Source organism: Apostichopus japonicus, chromosome 4 (genome assembly GCF_037975245.1).
Source record: "Apostichopus japonicus isolate 1M-3 chromosome 4, ASM3797524v1, whole genome shotgun sequence".
Taxonomy (NCBI): Eukaryota; Metazoa; Echinodermata; class Holothuroidea; order Aspidochirotida; family Stichopodidae; genus Apostichopus; species Apostichopus japonicus.
In genome coordinates this window covers 3356663-3377951 of record NC_092564.1, presented here as the reverse complement: position 1 = coordinate 3377951, position 21289 = coordinate 3356663, and the positions used below count along the sequence as shown (strand labels likewise).

General features: G+C 36.1%; 1 protein-coding gene across 6 annotated transcripts in view; it reads right to left on the bottom strand.

Moving 5' to 3' along the window:
* The window catches only part of LOC139966160 (thrombospondin type-1 domain-containing protein 7A-like), a 198940-nt gene that overhangs the window by 96548 nt on the left and 81103 nt on the right, over positions 1–21289 (bottom strand). For all 6 annotated transcript variants that reach the window (XM_071968908.1, XM_071968909.1, XM_071968907.1 and 3 more), the window contains one exon: positions 5787–5897. In XM_071968908.1, the coding sequence (XP_071825009.1) occupies positions 5787–5889 (103 nt within the window). In that variant the 5' untranslated portion in view covers positions 5890–5897. The remainder of the gene's footprint in view (positions 1–5786; positions 5898–21289) is intronic.

Below are 21289 nucleotides of genomic sequence, written 5' to 3'. Positions count from 1 at the left end.
TCATGAAGTACAGTAGGCCGAATAGATCAACAGATCAGATGCTTCACGTGACCAAAAACATGTACAAAGCAAAAGCCGTTTTCTGCGTAAAGTGTTTACCATATCCCATCATTTCTAGAAAACGTGCACTGCATACAGATTACCGGAAACACTCATTCATACTTCAGGTAGTTTAGACATTTCTAGCTGCAAAACTCTAAGACTACGCTGGTTTTAAATTAAGTTGTGATATAGTCTTCAGCAAAACTTTGCTTAAATTGCAAAAACATGGGGGGCCAGGCTTACTAATCAAATTTGAAGTCACATTAGATCACAGAGTGACTTTTGGAAGAAAAAACTTTCGTCCTAAGGACACGGAACATGCCATCGACTTTGCTAGATTCTTCTGGAAGTTTATAAATCATCCTGCAACGAATGGAAACATTCACCTCGCCCTACTTTCATCTTGTCTCTAAAGTATGCTCAAACTTTACCTCATGCATTAATAAGCTGATATGCAATACTGTTGGGTAACAAGTACTTTTCTTAATACCAAGATCTTTAACTACTCTTTGGTGTTGGTTTGAGTAGATTTTTTTTCTTTAAGACTGAACCATATCTACCTTGAATGCGGCCCTTTTTATGTCTGTCCATCTATAACCATCTTCACTATTTGTCTCCTGCAGGCAAACATTTTCTGTATATTACGAGAGAAGCCCTTTTTTTCTTTTTTCTTTTTTGTTTTTGGGCGATTCTTTCCTTGTCAAGTGAAATTTCCCTTCTACTTACTGTGAGATAGGGAGGTGACGTTGAAGGGGCTTAATGCTTAACCAATCATGTACAAACCCATTAATTTATCAACTTCCACTGACATTTAAACATTTCCTTTTGGTACCAAGAGAGGGCTTTCAAACACCTGCAGGGCGTGATGGACAGTCGGTTTGTCAAATTGAACAAAATTTCACTCATTTGGTAGAGGTGGAGAAAATAAACATCATTGAAAGAAGAAAACCAAAGGCTCATGACCAACACTAGCCGCGAGGCATCGCAACAAATGTAAGCGAATGAAAAGTGAAGAAAATCAAACAAGGTAAAAACTTCTACGATCAGACGAATCTGGATAAAATATTCCAAGCAAAAAAGAAAAAGAAAAGTTGATCAAAACATTTTGTTGACTAAAGGTTATTATTTACAGATTACTGTACAGACTGTTGTATCTATATAGCTTTGTTTAGACTTTTACCATGTTGTCAGTTCGATGTTGTAAGTTGAATTTATTAAGTCTTCCTTTCTTTATATAAGCTAACAATTTTAGACCTTGTAAGTTGAATTTATTATGTCTTTCTTTCTTTTTTAAGCTAACAATTCTAGATCTGGTCATCAATCATTGCCGTGTATCGTTTTCTTTCCCTTTCTCTTTTTATTTCTTTTGCATCTCTGCCTCTAGTTATTAAAATAAATATTTAATTGAACATTTTCAAAAGCTCATATTCAGCATGGCTTTAGAAAAATATCTGTGATTCACAGGCTTTTCTTGAAAAGGTACATACTTTCGTATCCATCAAACACTAATTAAATCATTTCTAACTGTATAGGCTTGAGGTATGGTACATATATGTCTTGGATTTTTATCAACATGGAGGACTTCAGTCATTTTTAATAAGACAACAGGCCTATTGCAAAATGCAAGTATCATTGTAATCCTTGCTTAACTATATTTTATCTCTATTTTTCAGCTTCACAAAAACTGATGTTTTTACAACTATTCCAGTAAATTTCGCTTTGTTCTGACGTGCACAATGACTGCAGTGTTGGTCTCATGTCTTGTTTTTGAAACAAAGACCATCCTATGTGGATCAATGCTACTAATGTGTATCATGAAGGATTTGAAATGATGCACTATAGGTAGCATATTGTGTATTTCAAATATCAAATAATGTACTGTAGTATTCAAATTCTCAAGCATTTTAATTTGTGCGTTTGAAAAATGTCACAATGTATGTAGTGTGAAATCTACCGACAATTATATGAAAAGGATAAGGTTTTTATGTTTCAAATGACAATTGTAATTTCAGTCCATACTGTGATTTGCAACACACCAGAAACCACTACAGGCACACTGTAGTAGACAAAATATTGAACATGTATGTCCAAAACCATTTGGTTACCATGGTAATTAGAAAATGAATGAATCATAAGACTAGAAACAGATTAACAGTATTTAGCCTATTTACACATCTCTGCAGAAACAGACTAATAGTCTTTAGCCTGCACACATCTCTGCAGAAACAGACTAAGTTACTGTAGTATTTAGCATATCCACACATCTCTGTTGAAACAGACTAACAGTATTTAGCCTATCCACACATCTCTGCAGAAACATGCTAATTTAGTATTTAGCCTGCACAGAAACAGACTAATAGTATTTAGCCTATCCACACATCTCTGCAGAAACAGACTAATAGTATAGCCTATCCACACATCTCTGCAGAAACAGACTAATAGTATTTAGCCTATCCACACATCTCTGCAGAAACAGACTAATAGTCTTTAGCCTATCCACACATCTCTGCAGAAACAGACTAAAAGTTGTTAGCCTATCCACACATCTCTGCAGAAACAGACTAAAAGTCGTTAGCCTATCCACACATCTCTGCATCCAAACATTCATTTGTTTTCTTCTTCTTCTTCTTTTTATGCAACATGCTCCTCCAGCAAGATGCAAAGTCAGCGAAGCCTCTGTGTCTAGCTGTACCTGCGTGTCATTGCAACACAATCAATGTCGTTAAACACCAACTCCCTGGTTCCATTTGAGAAGAGCTTTTATCGCCATGCCAGGCTGGCCATTGACCTGTAACTGCTGTCTATGTAGTGTCAAATCATTTTAATAATTCCGGTTAGATGCAATGCCAGAATAATTAGTCGCAGATGATACCTGTCACTGCTTAACTGCACATTATTCAACATACATTAGAATAAACGTTGCAATAAAATGCCAAAATTTTTGTCTCATGCTGCTAACGCCAGGTGGAGAGGTGTAACATTTCAGTCCAAATCAATTTGTCATTTTTTTTTTTTTAAGGCAATGACAAACGAGACTGAAGAAAGTTACATACCCCTTTTCTTAAAGAAACACGCACGCACGCACGCACTCCCAAATAAAATTAGAGTTTTAAAGAAAGATGGAACTGTTATAGTTGTTGTGATATACATGCGAATTGCTGGAACTTTTCGAAAGTGCTTTTGTTGAGACTGTTACCAAATTATTATTCCCAAGACATTTGCGGAGTGTTAAAGATGATGTTTTGTTTTCAGGAAAGGAAACAGCAAAGAGGGTGCATAGCTGCACAAGGATATATATGACATGATGACCACTTTTTTAACTGTCTAGCAGTTGGTGAGGAGGGTGCTAGGACATGTGATGGCAAGGGAGGTCAGGGAGGGAGAGGAGAGGGACCATTAGGAGGCAGGGGAGGATGTGATCAAGGGGGAGGGGAGGGGAGTTGCTCTGGTCTGTTTCTCAGAGAATATCTGTCATCAACTGTGAACATGCTGGCTGAGTTTCTGCTTTCACCTGTAATAATGCAGGTAGACCCACATTATACAATATTTAGTTAATTATCAACACGAAAAATCAATTCTTCTAAGGTGTTGCATACGATTTATGAAATCTATCATATGAATGGTGCCACATAAATCCCAAAGAGTGGAGCCACTCCAAAATTCCCAAGTACTCTTAGAAAGCAAATGCAATCCAACATCACTGATATAACAATACAGAAAAACAAGGATAAAAACGGAAAAAAATGGAAGACATTCAAGTACGGTTAAAACGTAACAGAATATAGTAGAACATAAACACACAAAGGCTAAATCGTGGATGTTAATGTACATTAATGGGAATTTTCCTATGACTGAAATGCTCGCTCAAGTCTTTCACAGCCCCAAACCCCCACGTCCCCCTCCCCCCCCCAAATATGTGGGTTAATTTTAACAACAATCTTAACAATATGGCAATATGTTACACTGATGCTTCTTTTACAACGTCAATTCCTGCATGTAGCATCTTCAGTCCATATAACATGTCTTCTTCGTAGTACCTATCTGGAGAATGCTGTAGTTCTGGAAAACTGCTAGCAACTTTTAACTCTGTATAAATGATGGGGTAAACATACAACCTTCTCAAGGCCAGTGAACCCAGATACAGCCTTACTGACATTCCACAGCTGAGCTGGAATCTATACTGTACATGTTTCTTAACCTTGACTGTTAAATTACGATCTATAAATTCATGCTGTGATATCTTCCGCTTTAAAACTACATGACTTTTCCTTTTTCTCTTAGATTTGGTGAAATGATGACTGTCACCTGAAGCAGTTATTAAAAAGTGTTCTTTAAAGCAGCATTTTGCATCCTTTTCTATGATTTTTCTCAACCTCACTGACTCCACTATGCCATAACGACATACATAACTAGCTTATCTATTTAAATCTTACTTCACATGGTGGCATAAAAGTCGAAAAATTTGCAACTTACAACTTCGTTTTTCTCCAAGATATTTACTGTTAGAACCCAATAAACCTCGCCCATAATATGAATATTTAAACACTACGAACGTCATTGACCAATACAACACCATGCTGGATTTGTGTACAGTCTATATTGCAGTTGTACCAGGGAGTTCCATTACTTCTCCCTGGTTGTACCAACGCAAAGTCTTGAATTTATTTTTAGCAACGGCTCATAACTAAACCTGCATCTCTGATTGGTTGAATTCAAACTAGTGGGTTTGGCGGAACTGTATGCGATTAATTTTAACTGTGGAATTTGTCGAGGACACTCTTCTCATTATCTGCAAATATCCTGAATTACTCGCCAATTAACGTTGTTGGAAGGAAAAAAACTTGGCTAATATCTTAGTTTGCTGTTTTGTGATATGTAAAAAAATCGATGGACATGTCAAAAAAGTAGAAAACGGCGACCAAACGCAAAATGCTGCTTTAAAACAAAACATTGTGACAGTTTACCATAGCATTCTAACTTTAAGTATAATCCACATGCGTGAACTCATCCACTGCCTTCACAGAACGGTGAATAAATTTGCCTTATCTGATACAACCGGGAGCATGTTCGCAGATGCTGCCAATCAAAATCTTGGGTTGCAGCATACTTTTACAAATAACTTTACTATGATACTAACAATTTTGATGACGTGTGAAATTTAGAGATCAAATATCAAACCAAAATATTGTTTAAAATAAAATGTCCTTTTTTATAAACCAGGGTTGTAACTTAAAATTTGCATCACTCTTATTTTATATTTTACTATTATTATTTTTTATTATTTCATATTCACTAAGACAAACATTCCCCACACCCAAGAAGAGATTGTCAATCATTTCAAAGTTTCTATACTTTTAACTAAAATCAGGTTCATAGAAGTTTACCGGAAATACATGAGTGAATTATACCACCAGATACTGGCAAAATCCATCCAAAAATGCAGCTTGAAAATTTTTTCAAAACTTTTCAATTACTTTGGTAGACTTGAGACACAAAAATGACATTTGTACACTTTATCTTTATCTTCATTTTTTTTTTCTTTTTTTCAGTCATATAATATTCCTGCCACAATGCTGTCACCCTAGCATTTACCATTCTCACCATTTAGCCTGAGAATCCACTGATATCAGCTAACTGTATTTATGGTCATTTGCATGGAACATGCGTCCTAGTGAAGCTCAGGTGGTTTAACTGGTAAATCTCCAAGACATGGTTATCTAATGTACAGTAACATAGAAGCTTACCTGTTTTCCAGACAAAGTCTGCCTGAGCTACGGCGACCTGTAAGACACAGAGCAGTATCTTGTTAATCCTCCAGATAGACCGAGCGTGAGATGTAATCTCCATGGCGCCCGCTAAACAGAGAGAAATAGAAATTGTTTGTTAAATATCAGTTAATGATTTCCATCCTGAATATTTATCTTACGTTGATGACCTTGAATCAGAATGTAAACAGGTTTCCCAACAATGGCTCAAGAAGGAATCTAGGCAACTGTCATAATGAATGCTAAGCTCTTTTCAGTTTTATCAATTTCCTCGCCAATTCCTCAAGGCACACACTGTGTGCTTCTGTTGATATTTAATTGTAGCTTATTATGAGATAAGAGAATGTTTACCAGCTTTTTAAATCACCGTAAATCAAATATAAAACGCACTTCACACAGTAACTTAACTATCGTAGTGAAAGCAGAGAAAAAGCGAAAGTTAAGAGGTAACATTGCTTGATCTAAGGGTCTTCGTTACTGTACCAAAGAATGCCAGAGTTAACAACTAATCTAGCTATATAGTATTCAAATAATATAGTCAGGTCACTCAACTTCAAACTTGGTTGGGAGTATTTTTACTGCTACTACCAGGCTCAAACCAATTGTCCTACCGTAGCTTTACAGAGACTTTTACTTGGTTAAATGTCTGAACCGGCTTCAGTATCCGGTTGTAACTTAGAGGATCAGAACCTACAGGAACAAACCTTTGGAATATTTGAGGCAGCATTTACAGGATACTGGGATTAGACCCCTCTGCTCTGTGTTCAGCATTAATTCAACAAGATTAATTGTTCTTGGACCTTGGCCCATTTACATTAGACTCTTGTGCTCTGTTGGGCTTCCAGTTACACTAACAGGATGTTCACTTTAAACCTGGGCAATATTGCATTCATCTGGAATTTTGTAAAATTCCATTGCCACTTACATATGATGATATAGATGCAATTTGCGATCGATGGAAAGAGAGATAATTACTGTGATAGAAATTTTACTCAATTAATTAATTCATGAGTAATTAACCTTTCCATAAAAATTGACAATTTTTTTCTCGGTTATGCATGCAAACCACACTTTTCTCATTCATATTTTCATCATCCCCATTATGTGACATCAGATAACAACAAACATTCTTGTTTCGCTTATAATACGTACATTGATGTACTATACTACATGAACATGCATACAACCTATACGATATACTGTACTGATATCTGTGTATTGATATTGATAAATTTCGAACAAGAAAGCCAGTGTTGCTAAATAAAAAGATTTTCAACGCAATATTCCCCTTTTAAAGTGATAGTCTGTTGGCTGAATTAACTGACTACTGGACAAAATTATTGCAAATTCTCTTTAGATAAAATTGCCACAAGTGGAAATAAACCATTGTTAAAATGATTGGAATATTCCTTGAATACCTAATTGATAATGTTTTTCTCTTTTCTTTTCCAGGAGTATAAACAATCAAATATTAATCCAAATTTTGTAACATTAAGCTTAAATATTAACTAAAATACATTCTTTGACCTAGGTTCTGCACTACATAGCCACACAATGATGAAATCCAACACCACTTGTCTTGGACAATGTATCATCTTAAATCTGGTAGTTGTGACGCTTTAGCTAGATGGGGGGTGGGGGGGGGGTTTCTTTGCTATTGGGTTAAATTGTAGCTTGCATCTGAAGATAAGACCTTAGAATGGTCTCTATACTGGATAGTTACAATTCCATGTCACCCTTTAATTGATTGTTGCAGCTGTATTTTTTAAAAGTTCCTCATTTGCAGCGTTTTTTGGGGAGAACAGTTAGTTACTTGATATCTAGTCTAGGAGGAGAGTCATCTTTATCGGTCTGTAAGGTATCAAGGTAATTCTGTGAGTCATCTGTCTGATTCTCTTGCTGATAAATCTTTCCTCCCCTCCTAGGTTGTTTCCTAGATCTGAGATGACTTTAAACTAATATATGGCACACTTATGATGGCTGGTTAATTACTCTGTACCTTGAGAGGACACCTTGTCTGCAATGCTACACCTCAAAAAAACAAAATGGCATTAGTCCATTGAATACTACTAGGCTTATACATACTGTACCACTAATCCCCCTAGGATGACACATTCATGGTGATAAATGCACATGATCACCTTCCTCACAACATATTAATGTCACTGGTTTCTAACTTTTTCCACATTGCACAAGACAGTCAATTTACAGCTAGGCCTTTACATCACCTCCCTTGTGACATAGTGCACACTTTACAGAGCTACTTAGTCCTAATTCTTGAGTTATAACTGATATCAACACGTACAGTAAAATCAGACAAGTTTATAAAGTGTACGTTATAAAAAAAAATATGGAAAACAAACAAAGTGGACTGAATTCTTAGCTTCAGTGTGCACTACTTTAAAGTTATCATCAGTTTTGCCCCCAAATGATATGAGGAACTCAAATAACATCCACTAAATACAGCTCAAACTCTAAAAACATTTACTGAGTTTTCTCAAAGTATTTCTACTTTCTGATCATCTTATTGTCTAATTTATCCCTAATCTGCAATATTTGGAATAACATGACAGGTCAGAATTTTCAGGTTTACGGTAGTTACTTTAAAACACTGTTAGCCTGCAAAATGTGGAGGCAATCACTTTTGAGCTTTCATGAGGGGAAAATATGGCTATATTCATGTGCTGTCCCTCCCTGCCTCCCCACCCCCATATACTGTATGCACTACGCAGCCATATAATATGTGACTGCTCATGTTGACAGTGATGGCACATTGACATATCATGGAAAACAAAGTTACAGCTCAATAATATGTGAACCATGTTCACCTTATAGCTCACTGAAGAACAGTTATAACGCAACCATGCATTCATAATGAGCATATCTTTATCGCTATGTTTGTGACACAAAGAGTGCTTTCATTAGCCAAACGTTGGAGAATTAATGAATTATACAGCGGTTGTCGGCTACTATTAATAATGCATGGGTTAAATTCATACAGTGCACAGGTGAACCAAAGCATTGAGAAACGATACAGTAGTAATTCCCTAAACAGGCCAGAACCATGCATACAATTTGCATGAAATTTGCATAAAATTTGCATAATTAGGCAAGATTCTTCATAATCACAGTTGCATATATACAGCTGTACAACTATACAGAAGGTATGTTTGTGTGTCCTGATGATCTTCCTCAGTTATTGACTGTACACTAATATGATATTCCATGTATATATTTATGTATTTTAGATCATCCAGCAATCAAGAACTCGCAAAGAAGGCATCATTGGCTTATCAAAGCCCCAAGCTGACCGAAGTCAGCTCTTAGATTCGTATTTAACGTCCATAATTATGAATTGTCAATTGTCAACAACTCTGTAATTAGACGACATACATTAATCTTGGAGTGACTCGAACTCGGGACCTTATGATTGAAAGGCACCGGCGTTAAACCACTGAGCTACAGTAACACTCTTTGGAAAGGACCACGCACTCGTCTCCCGCTTCATGTATGTACCTAAAATGTGACTGACCAAATTGGTATTAAATAGAGCACTCAGTTTCCCCTTCAGAGCACATCACTACCTGTCTCAGATGTCGATACCTTTTTTCCTACTAATTACTTTAATTATACTGTCAATTAAACATATGAAAGACAAATCAATCTGTCTCCACCCTACTAGTACTAATATAGTTAATTACCAAGGTGTATTTATACTGTATACATAGGTGGGACTTCCTATAGATTCTAAATTGAAGATAATTGTTTGTTTAAAGATATAATATCCTCTCTTAAATACCTTTCATTAATCCAGAAACACTGATGAAATAAAAGCCAGGTTCCTACTGCATTTGACAACTTCTAGCTCTACCAGCACCTACCATTGTCGTACTGTACAGCTAAACTGTACATTACTGCATATACACGTAATATACATCAAATACTCGTAACCATCCACCGATGATCTTTAATCAAGAAAAAAGTTCATTAATAGAGGACCTTGCAAACTTAATTTCATCATGATTCGTTTTATTGATCCAAATGGCTTCCAGTATCTTAACAGAAATTTTAAGAGCAGCATTGAGAATTAGAAACAGAGCTGATGTTGAGAATCTATGAAGAGACTGTAAAAAGGGCTGAGTTAACGGTGTCAGGAGCAAACATGCGAAAAAGATGTCCATTAATTATCTCGCTTATTTCTGCCTCTTTTTGATGACATTTCATGATGGGGGAAATATCCCCAAAGTAATTAATGATTAGATTCCACAGTCTTGTCTTTACCTGGTGAGCTCCTAGAAACAGCTAAATTATGTTGACATTGCTGATTCAAAGTAGGCGTAATATTAGGACATATGACCTGTTTTACTTAAAATATGTATAGAGTGGGAGTTAGAGTGGTGTTTCCAAGAAATGGCTGTCATGTTCCAGTTAATCTAATTGTTTGGCTAATTGTTCCGAGCAATAAATCCCATATGTGATATATATATATGTAGCCCTGCTGTACTGACATTCACAAAGTATGCATCTAGCCCTATAATATTTTCACCGATGCTACAGTATGTAAGGGAGTCGTGTATCGCACAGTATATTGTGTATATTGTGTATGTAGTCACTGCTCTGTTATTTCTTACCCATTCAATGAGCCTCGGAATAATGCAATCGACCCACTACAACAGGAGAGTATCAAATTCAAAAAGATAAATTTTCTCCTTTCATTCTCAATAAATTGACATTTTTTTTTTTTTTTTTGAGTTGCTGCCTCAAACATTAAATGTGTCTTTCTGATGAGAAATGACAGCCTCCAGTTGCCCAGCCAAACAACAAAGTCTTAGGCTTTGAGTACAGTGTTTCTGTATGTTGCCCTGTTGGACGAATCTAACCGTAATAGTAATTACCGACTTTGTGATCCGCATTACAGTCATTGCCAATCCGAGGTCCCCGCAAAATTTGCAAGGTCAGTAAAAGTGACTCCATAGTTTTCCCTTCGGGAAACCAAAAAGGTCTGTCAACTTTAAAATATTAATATTTTCCACCATTATGACTAAAATTCATTCCAACATACTTTTCATCCAAGAATTAAACAGTAATAACTTAGGCTAAAGCAGAAGACTGTACTTTTTATGTATCACACAAAATCAATAATATTAGATTTTTTCTAACTGCATGCCATGCCATCCACTATACTACCTCCACTTTGGTCACCCATTCAAGTATATCATAACTTATCATAATAATAATAATAATATTGTCAAATGCAATAACAAAATTGAAATACAGGTGAAAAAATTAACTGTCACCTGAAGACTGGGGGGTTTCATTCATGCGGCAATGTCTTTTGAAGTGAGTAATATTTTGGCATTGTAAATAATTTTATCACCCATGAGTGGCCAGCGAGGTTACTCTTTGCAAACAGTGCCCATGTAAGGTTATTCTCTGCATTTGTGAGAGATTTGTCATCTATAATATATCTAGCCTTCCTCCCTCCTTCTTGTCATCATAGCTGATTCTATCCATTGTCTCTGAACGGCTGTAATTAGGTTATGAATAGGGTATGGATAAAAAATTTATTGGCATTATATTGACCAGGGAGAAGAAGATATGAGAAACAGCCGTTTTCCAGTCGGGATGTAAATTAAAGTAGAGAATTTTCCATAGAGACGAGCACTAAAAAGAGATCTTTAAATACTGGACAAAGACTAGACCATACGATAGTACTTGCACTACTGTAAGATAGCTGACATTTTGTGACTTGCTCAAACAATTCTATCAACCTACTGTATGGAATATTTCTCAAAATGATCAAATTGAGCAAACTAAGACAATTTCCTCCTTGATATTCTTTCTCTAATCCACGAAGGTATTTAATATTTATCATAAGTAAATAATAACTTTTGTTTTGATCCCCAGCATTTCCATGTAACCTGGACTTTTTCTTATTGACCAATATTAATTAAATCGATCTATTTGATTAATCCAGTTACTTGCCAACATGTTTATAAAGGGATTTAGTATTCAAATCTCAGCTCAGACTGCAAGGGTAATATATAGTATAACCAAGCTGAATAATATCCACATAACTCTGATATATCAGTCTATTATTCTCTTATGTTTGCTTATAGATGGTCTGTTCCATCTCTTATTTATACTTGTTTGTCATGTTTACTTATAAGGTCCCATTTATGTAGAGATCATCGAGTTTGGAGTACATTTATACACCAGCATCATCACACGCAAAGTGCTTCCATTTTGGTGTTCAAGTGAGGGTGAGGGGTTCGTCCTTTTTGGCTGCATGTTTGTTAGTTAAATCTTTCGTAAATCAGATATTTTTTTACAAGGCAAAATAAATGAAATATTCCCAGGGAAGTAAATCTGATTATAAATTATTAAAGTAGTGCCCTGTTTGCTGCATTATTTATACTGTAGTATCCTCTGTATAATATTTGAGTATAAGTCTATATCCAAAGCTCAGAAGTGCTTGTTTTTCTACTTTAGTTGTTAATTGGAACTGAGATGCAACCAAATCTCTTGTGCTGGGAGGGCAGTGGAATTCCATATGTGATACAAACAATATGGTAATACACTGATATCAATTTAGTGGAACAATTTAGTCAATCACGTCATCTGTGGACTGTGGGTTAGAGCTGGTCCCTTTAGGCCGTACGTTTACATAATGCTACCCGAACACAGTGTTAAACCCTGCGCTCTGTGATAAATTTGTAATGTAAATTCATGCTTGGGGTTGACCATGAGGGATCAGCCGTAACCTATTAGCTCCATAATTGTTTTTAACAGGTGTTAGTTTGGTTCAGTAGTAGTAATTCTAGGCATATAAAAACAATTTAATGCTGAACATGCAGAGAGGGCCTCTTCAGCTAATCCAAATTGTAAATGTGACCACACACTGTCCCACTATGGACAGTATTAAATGACCATGTAGTCAATTTAATGCTGAACATGCACAGAGAAGGCCTCTTCAGCTAATCCAAATTGTAAATGTGACCACACACTGTCCCACTATGGACAGTATTATTAAATGACCATTTTGGTGTTGTCAATTTAATGCTGAACAGGCAGAGAGGGCCTTGTCAGCTGATCCAAATTGTTAATGTGACCACACACTGTCCCACTATGGACAGTATTATTAAATGACCATATGGTGTAGTCAATTTAATGCTGAACATGCAGAGAGGGCCTGGTCAGCTGATCCAAATTGTAAATGTGACCACACTGTCCCACTATGGACAGTATTATTAAATGACCACTAGGTGTAGTTAATTTAAAGCTGAACATGCAGAGAGGGCCTCATCGGCTGATCCAAATTGTAAATGTGACCACACTGTCCCACTATGGACAGTATTATTAAATGACCACTAGGTGTAGTTAATTTAAAGCTGAACATGCAGAGAGGGCCTCATCGGCTGATCCAAATTATTAATGTGATAACACATTGTCCCACTATATGGACAGTATTAAATGACAATTTGGTGTTGATAATGCCTCTGTATATACTCTGTGTCAGTGTGTTATTGTTAGGTAATCAAAAATTGATAATAATTCAGAAAGCAAAATGCTGCTTCTTTAAAGTTTCATTAAGTAAGATTTGCAGCATGCAGGGTAAGATTTGCAACATGCAGGGTGAGATTTACAGCACCATACATGCAAACTTAAACTTTCTATATTTTGTCTCTGCTTACCTCATCAGAGGCCTCAGTAACATATTGTTCTTTCAGCTATATATATATATTCTACTAGTTCGAGTTAATTGTTATCATCACATACATAATAAATGACCTGTACTTTTACTACAGATCCATACAGTTCAGAGCTATTTTTCAAATCTTTGCTTGAACAAAGAGGATGTAGAGTATTTAACAGGGCTCCTATGAAAGTCATGGTTGCATAGTCATGTGAACGATGCACTTTTCAGTAGGTTCAGCACCATCTCTTTATTGACTAACCTCAACTGCGCATCGTCGAGCACAGCGATGCGATCAACCTTTCGACGATATGATTGATAACTCTTTCATAAAGTTGATTTTGCACACAACCTTCACACACAAAACCCTGATGATCGAGTTTAACTGTAATATGAGATTTGTCTAGACTGTATATTCAGATCATGAAAACAAAATCCAAAGAAATGCTGTACTTTTCTCCTTGCTTCAGCCCTTGAAACAGCTGCCTGATGGATGTGAACATAAAGTCTTTCTCAAACTCAAAAAAAAAAGGACAAACAAAACAAAGTTAAAATGTACTAAAAAAAATCATTTGTTAGTAAAACATATAACCATCAGTAATAAAACAGTTTCCTGTTGATCTTGGTAAATTAAAGAAACCAAAAAACAAACCAGGTGCTTTTTGTTTGCATATTTCAGTTTACAGAAGTTGAAATCTAATATCTTTTCACTGCACATCAGATACCTCTATAAACTCTACCATATTTGTCAGCGATACAAACAGATAGAGCATTTAAGTAATACCTAGATGCAACTAGTACCATTCCATGCATGGACCACTCACCAGATTCTGGGCCTCTTATTTTCACTCCTGAATTTTCATCTAGACATATAAATCACAGCCAATGTAAGTGTAGAAATCTGCATGAATTTATTTTAAAGGAATTCTTATTGAATTTTTTTGAGGTACAATCATTCTTAAGGAAGTAGACATGGTACTTTACAGATCCACTTGAAGAGGAGTACCTTCACCGATTAATGACTGCGTGAAAGTGTTCTGATTGTTTTAAAATGCTGACATGGAATATTAAGTACCCGTGAAACAGCATCTACATGTCCATGCCTCTGATGAAAGTGAGTGGTACTCCTACTTCCTAAGTACTGTAGTTAAGGTATAATTTATAAACATTGTAAGCGATGATGCTTACCTGTCTCGCCTCTATTTATATTGCACTTTCTCATCTATCTAGTCTAAAATTAACATGCTAAAAATCATCTGGTACTCGGCTCTGTTGACCAACTTTCAGATCCACGTGGCCCCCCCATCACATCTTGTTTTGGAAGTCTACTTACTATCCTGTTTATGGTAAATGTTCATGATTAAATATGTTTTTCTATGTTTTTACATTAAAGAATGAATTCTAGTTAATGATAATATAATTTTTGTGGTTAATCAGGCACATCTGAATACCTTAAAATACAAAAAGTTAACATATATCAGCATATCATATTTCCACATAAATTAAATTAAACTTCTGTATTCCACTGGTTTGTGCTGGACAGGATGATAATACTCAGTCGGCAAATTTTCAGCAATTATTACATCTTCATAAAATACCGAAATTTATCAATACAAGATATTATTTTAAATTCACCCACACCAACCCAAGTCGTTCAGTCTTAAGTAGTGTCATTCTCCGAATGAAAACTTTTAAAATCCTCGATCACGTGAAGGAAATGGGCAAAGTTGAACTTTCAGAGATGCATAATTTGCATGAATGAATCGATTATAAAAATCGCAGATGCCGTAAAGACCAATTACAATACAAACATATCTTACCAATGATGTCACAGGAAGGCAACCAATTATCCTCTCTCTCTCTCTACTTTACAATCTCTCTCAAACACTATATTGGCCAAAGACTGACTGACGGTAAATCTTAACGTTTTGAGTTTCCCAATAAAAGTCAGGCCTAATTCAAACAGAGACTTGGCAGAGGATTTGGAATGACAGGGCTGTGGAGTACATTCTTTGTTTTCACGGACACGTTTCTGCTACATGAACTAATGAGATATGATGAGAAGTAGAACAGAAATTTAATTTGTGGCAAATTAACCGTTGATATAACTTTGCCGGGGGTTCTAATAAACCTAATACGCGGAAAGCCATGGTGCTGAAATTTACGTCTACGCTTAAGTCATGATGAAGGGTTTGATCTAAACTTAGCAAATCACAAAAACTGGTGGCCTGGAGAGATGAGTTATAAACAAAATCAAATGGAGATTGGTGGTTATGATAATGAACAGCTATTTAAATGAAGACATCAAGCAAATTTGTCAAATTTAAACTTTCCTTTTTTTCCTTTTCTTTCTTGGTCTCTTTGCTATGTATCTGCATTTGTCATTGTCTAAGAAATTGGGCAGAAGATGTTTTTTATGTTTCTAGAGATCTAAAAGAATTTTAATATCAGGACTGGTTTTGCAATCTACATATATGATGATCAATAATTTATACTACAGAGAGTGTTTAATGATCCATTAGTTCTACATAGTGAAAAAAAGTTCAGAAAACTACATGGAGGATGTGCCTGGTGACTAAATTCTACAGTACTACAAACAAAAATTGTACCAAATAGCTTCCTTGCCTAGTCGCCTTTGTCCGGGGGGAATACTTTGTTGCTAAAAGCACAATTTTGATTATGATATGAACAACTTATTGCTGTGGACAATACAGAGACCCATTTATAAACATTGCTAATTTAATTGAATTCCAATGGATACTGAATTGGCCATGTACAGAATAATGAAATTGTGTATTTTAGACAATTAAAAAGGAAGTGCTGTTGATATCATTGGTCTGTTGAGTATTGAATTAAAAGCAATACAGGGGCTACCAGCGAGTTCTAGTATACATTTGGCACAACAATTTCAATGAATAAGATCTTCAGCCTGGATCTTTCTGATGTACTGTATGAATTTTTCAGAACTGAAAGAAATATCACATCTGCTTTTTGCATAAGTTTATGAACACATCATATTTTGATTCTTCCTTGATTTTGTGAAACGTTTGAAATCTTATAAAATTTAATTTCAAACAAATTACAGTACAATTGTAATTGTAACTTTTGTAAAGAAATCTAAAACAGATGTAATATAAAATCCTGTTTTCATAGTAACTATTTCCCCATTCCTCTCCCTCCCCCCCCCCTCCCCCTTCCATCTTTCTCACATTTGAGAACTTGTCTTGAAAGAGACCTAAAACTTAAAGGGTGTGAAGACTCGCGCAAAAAGAAACGTCTAATGCCGGTAATCTGACCTAGTTTTGAATGAGGTGTAACAGAAGTGTTAGACACCACCATCGATCCCAGAAAATACACACACAGCTTGCTACCATAGGTAATTAGACACTAGTGTACAGTCAGTACATCCAGCTGCGGTCAATACCCACAGCAAAGTGTACAAACAGTACAGCGATGGACATCTCAGGTCCAGCTAAAGATAACAAGGTATCACGTTTCATTACTGTACTGTCTGCATTTTGTAGCGTCACTAACAAAACGTCACTTGCAAGCAACGGAAAGTTAACTTTTTCAGATGGCCGCATGCAGTTTGGGGCGAGTCTTCAATGCCTTTTAAAAGCTAGCTACACAGCAACATCAAGTCAGTACACTGCTACATACTGTACTGTACTGTATAATGACTGTACCATATGTACTACAGGATCTCATCAAAAGGCAACATGTATTATAGTTTATACTGATGCTTACTTGATCAGGTAATACGGTAGTAATGTTTCCATGTCACCAAAGACTAATTTCAGCCTTTAGGTCAAATGTCACCATTTGGACTAATTTCAGCCAAAAGGTCAAATTTTAACAAGCAATTTTTAAAAGCAGCTTTAACATTAATAAGGATAAATTTCCAACATTGCTTGATTAAAAAAATTCCATGAAAGTGCAGTTTATTAGCCTGACTGTGGTCAAGTTTCACTTCAAGTTAATGTTTACATTTTGTTATATGATTTCTACTTATTTGTGGCTGGGATACAAAAGTAATTGGAATCAATTGATTACTTCCTTATTTTATAATTAATATTCTTTATCATGACCAATCCTTGGAGGGTGTATTAATCTGACTCAATTGTGCTATCTTATTTTGAGTAAAACTAGGTAGGTTTCATAAACTTGGGGACCAATGAAAATGGCTGCACTTTAACACACCTTTGTTGACCTTGCAGGTCACATAAAGAGGAAACATAATTAAAGCACTAAATTAAACAATGATTCTGGATTATTAAAAATTAAAATCTATACTGATTATTGATAAAGCTTGGATGGTATCCATGTTTTAAGAACTGTAATAACTTATTTACGAGTTAACCGACAGTCGGGTGATTCATGGTGGAAAACTTTAGCAATTTTGATTAATCGAAGAAATTGAGGTGATCGCTTATACGTCACCTATTTCACCCTGCTGAACATGTAGTATCGTAGGTGATCAGACTCCATTTGATATCTCTTGCATTATTCACAATAATTGATAGCACATATTCATCTATGAGGATCTATATATCTTCACTTTCCATGACGATCACATGACAGTGTGTAATTTGATGAAAGTGTATTTGCCATTGTCAGCAATATTTTAAAGTTTGGGGATGGTTAGTACAGTACATGCAGCAGCCACACCTGATTAACAGCATCAATCACACATATAATATGTATGAGTTGCACTGTAGTGTATAAAGTATAGTACCACTGGCAAATTTTCTCCAGTGTCTTTATGGCGCATAATTTGATTTTCCAAATGGAGGTGGCTATGACGCAAGTAACGCAGTAAATCGCAAACTGAATTTTCCGTTTTAGTTAAACCTCGTTTGGCAACATGAAAGCGAGCACTTGTGTTGACAGACAGGGAATGTTAGACGTTACACAAATGCATCGAGTTGGAACAGGAAGTACGGTACTGTACAGTACTGTTATAATACCATACGTACAGTATGTCACAGAGCCTGGGGAAAGCCTGCATGTCTTAACTGGGTTCTATAAATTGGTATATAATGTAGATGTGTTTCGTTCATTATTCATTAGTATAGCTTTAAAGCAAGATTTTATATATATTTTTTATAATTATTATATTTGATTAAAATTTTACTTTGTAGAGTTCACACAGCCTACGAATGAATCTTACAGGGTAGCTTGAATTTGACTCAATCAGTGCACGTGCTGATATTTCGATCAGATCGCAATCAGAGTAAAGACATATAGAGGTAGATTAGGTAATATATATATCTGTAACTGTATGCATTCTACAGTATGTTCAGCTGGGGAAATTCCACGAGACCGAAGGTCCGCGAGACCGAATTTCCGCGACACCAATGGTCCGCGAGACCATTGGTCTATGGATGGTCCATCGATCGTCACTAGACTTTTTCATTAGAGGGGCTTCAGAGCGGGTCAAAGAGATTGACAAGGGGAAAATATTGTTTAAAATAGGGTATCGCTATATCTAATTATTAAGTTATATTGTATTCTAAAATTTCATTTGGGGCAGCAGGGGGAGGGGGGTGGATCGAGACTTTTGAGAGCGGGGGCTTTCGCCCCCTGCAACCCCCTCTGGTTACGCCACTGGTGGAGGCCTAGTATCAATGCAAGCCGCCCCAGCCCCCCTTGCGCAAGTCACTGGTATCCACTATGAAATGAAATGGCTGTAAATTCTTTTTAATTACGCGCTTTATCAACGTAATATTACCGGTAGTAATATTTGTCTTACCACTATTCTAGGCCTAGTAATAGTTTTGGTCTCGCGGGGCCTAGTAATAGTTTCGATCTCGCGGACTTTCTGTCTCGCGGACCTTCGGTCTCGTGGACCTTCGGTCTCGCGGACCTTCGGTCTCGTGGCCTGTAACCGTTCAGCTTATTGCTAACCTACTTCAAGCTCCCATTATATACCCAATGAATATACCCCCTGTATGTTGAAGTCATCATTATCCTGTATTCATGACAATGATGCTACTATCATCTTAACAAACACAAACACACAGGAGAACAAATTAAAATGGAAAAAGAAAAAAAAATAGTGAAAAATTAATTTACCATGTGCGTGATGCTAATACTATGTGTTAGCAGTTAACAGATCACTAAGATGAAGAAAGAAACATTATTTTAATTTCTCCCAAATTTACAGCAACTCCTCCTACTACATAAGTGTCAAATTAATAGGGTGTTACTTTATATAAGGGTGTGAATTATAAGGGTGTGACAATGGTACACCTTCCAATCGAAAGAAATTACCAACGCAGTGTTTCATACTTACAGTATACATGTTTAAACTTTTTCTGAAACATTCCAAATTGTACCAAAATCTACCCAAATGTGCAAAGTTACTGAACTTCCACAAATAAATTCCCCAAAGGATGTGACAAATGTACACAGACACTTCTTCTATATTTAAACTATTCCTCATCCTTCATCATGTCCACATATTAATATGAATTTTGTTGCCCCCTTTAAAACTCGATATTAGACACCTTTTTAAAAATCTCATTGGTGTCTCTTTGCCACCATTGCTTAATTCCAATCACATTGCAATTGGCAACAAGAAACCATGTTGCCAAGTCTCCACAAAATGCTGCTTCCAGGTGTAATGAACTTCTTTGCAAACACGTTCAAATATGGGTCGGATATTGATCGATGCATGCATGGATTATTAAGGTATGTAAATTGTTTGCAATAAAAGGGGCTCCTCTGAGAGGTGTAGCGTATATATCATGCCGTACTGTAAACCAGTGACTTTTAAACTTTAAAGGTATTATATAATTGCCTTCAAAGCAAAAGTACAGTAAGCACTGACTTTATATTTCTTACCAGATTCCACGGTTCAAAACCTCCTTGGTCAGTATATTTGTCACCATGGAAACTTGTGAACACAAAGATATCGCTAATTTTATGAAGATACAGATCTATACAAAGGTGCACAGAAATGCTAAAAACTATATTGTTTTTGAAGGATTAATTGATTGTGAACATTTCAGAATTTTCAGCATCAATCAGTTTAAAGCCAATTAACTGGCTTCTAAAAGTGATTCCTTGCCAAATGAATAAGAACATTTTAAATAGTATAAACCTGAAAACAAGAATTTTTCTTCTTTGAAGGATTCTTGTACTGTGCACACCAAGGGGAATCTCCGGTACATGCCGAGTATCAAAGTTCTGCAACCAAACTGCACTGTTTAGGTTGTCATATTTACAGTGTTGTCAGGTTTTAAGGTGGAGGTGGGTTCCTCTGTTGACCTCAAATGACCTTTGACCTCTACCATTTCAATAGGGTTCTTGTTCTCACCAAGCAGGATCTATGAACCAAGTATGATGTTCAACAAAGATGTATACTAATTGAGTTATATTGTTTACAATTTCAGACTTTGATGTATTGGACTGTACAGTATGTTGACCACAACAAGCTTTGACCTCTGGACACCAATTTCAACAGGGTTCTTTTGCTAGCCAAGGTGGATCAACATACCATGGAGCTATAAACCCAGGTTTATAGCTCCATGAACATACCAACTATGAACTTAAGCCAAGATGTACAGTACCTTTTGAGTTATCATGTTTACAAGGTTTCCAGACGTTGATCCGTTGACCTCAAATGACCTCTGGCCTCAATTGAACAGGGTACTAGTACTCATCAAGCAGGATCTATAAAGTTCAACCAATATGTACTTTCTGAATGTTTACCAGGTTTTCAGACTTTGAGCTATGTTGACCTCAAATGATCTTTGACCTCCATCAATTTCAATAGGGTTCT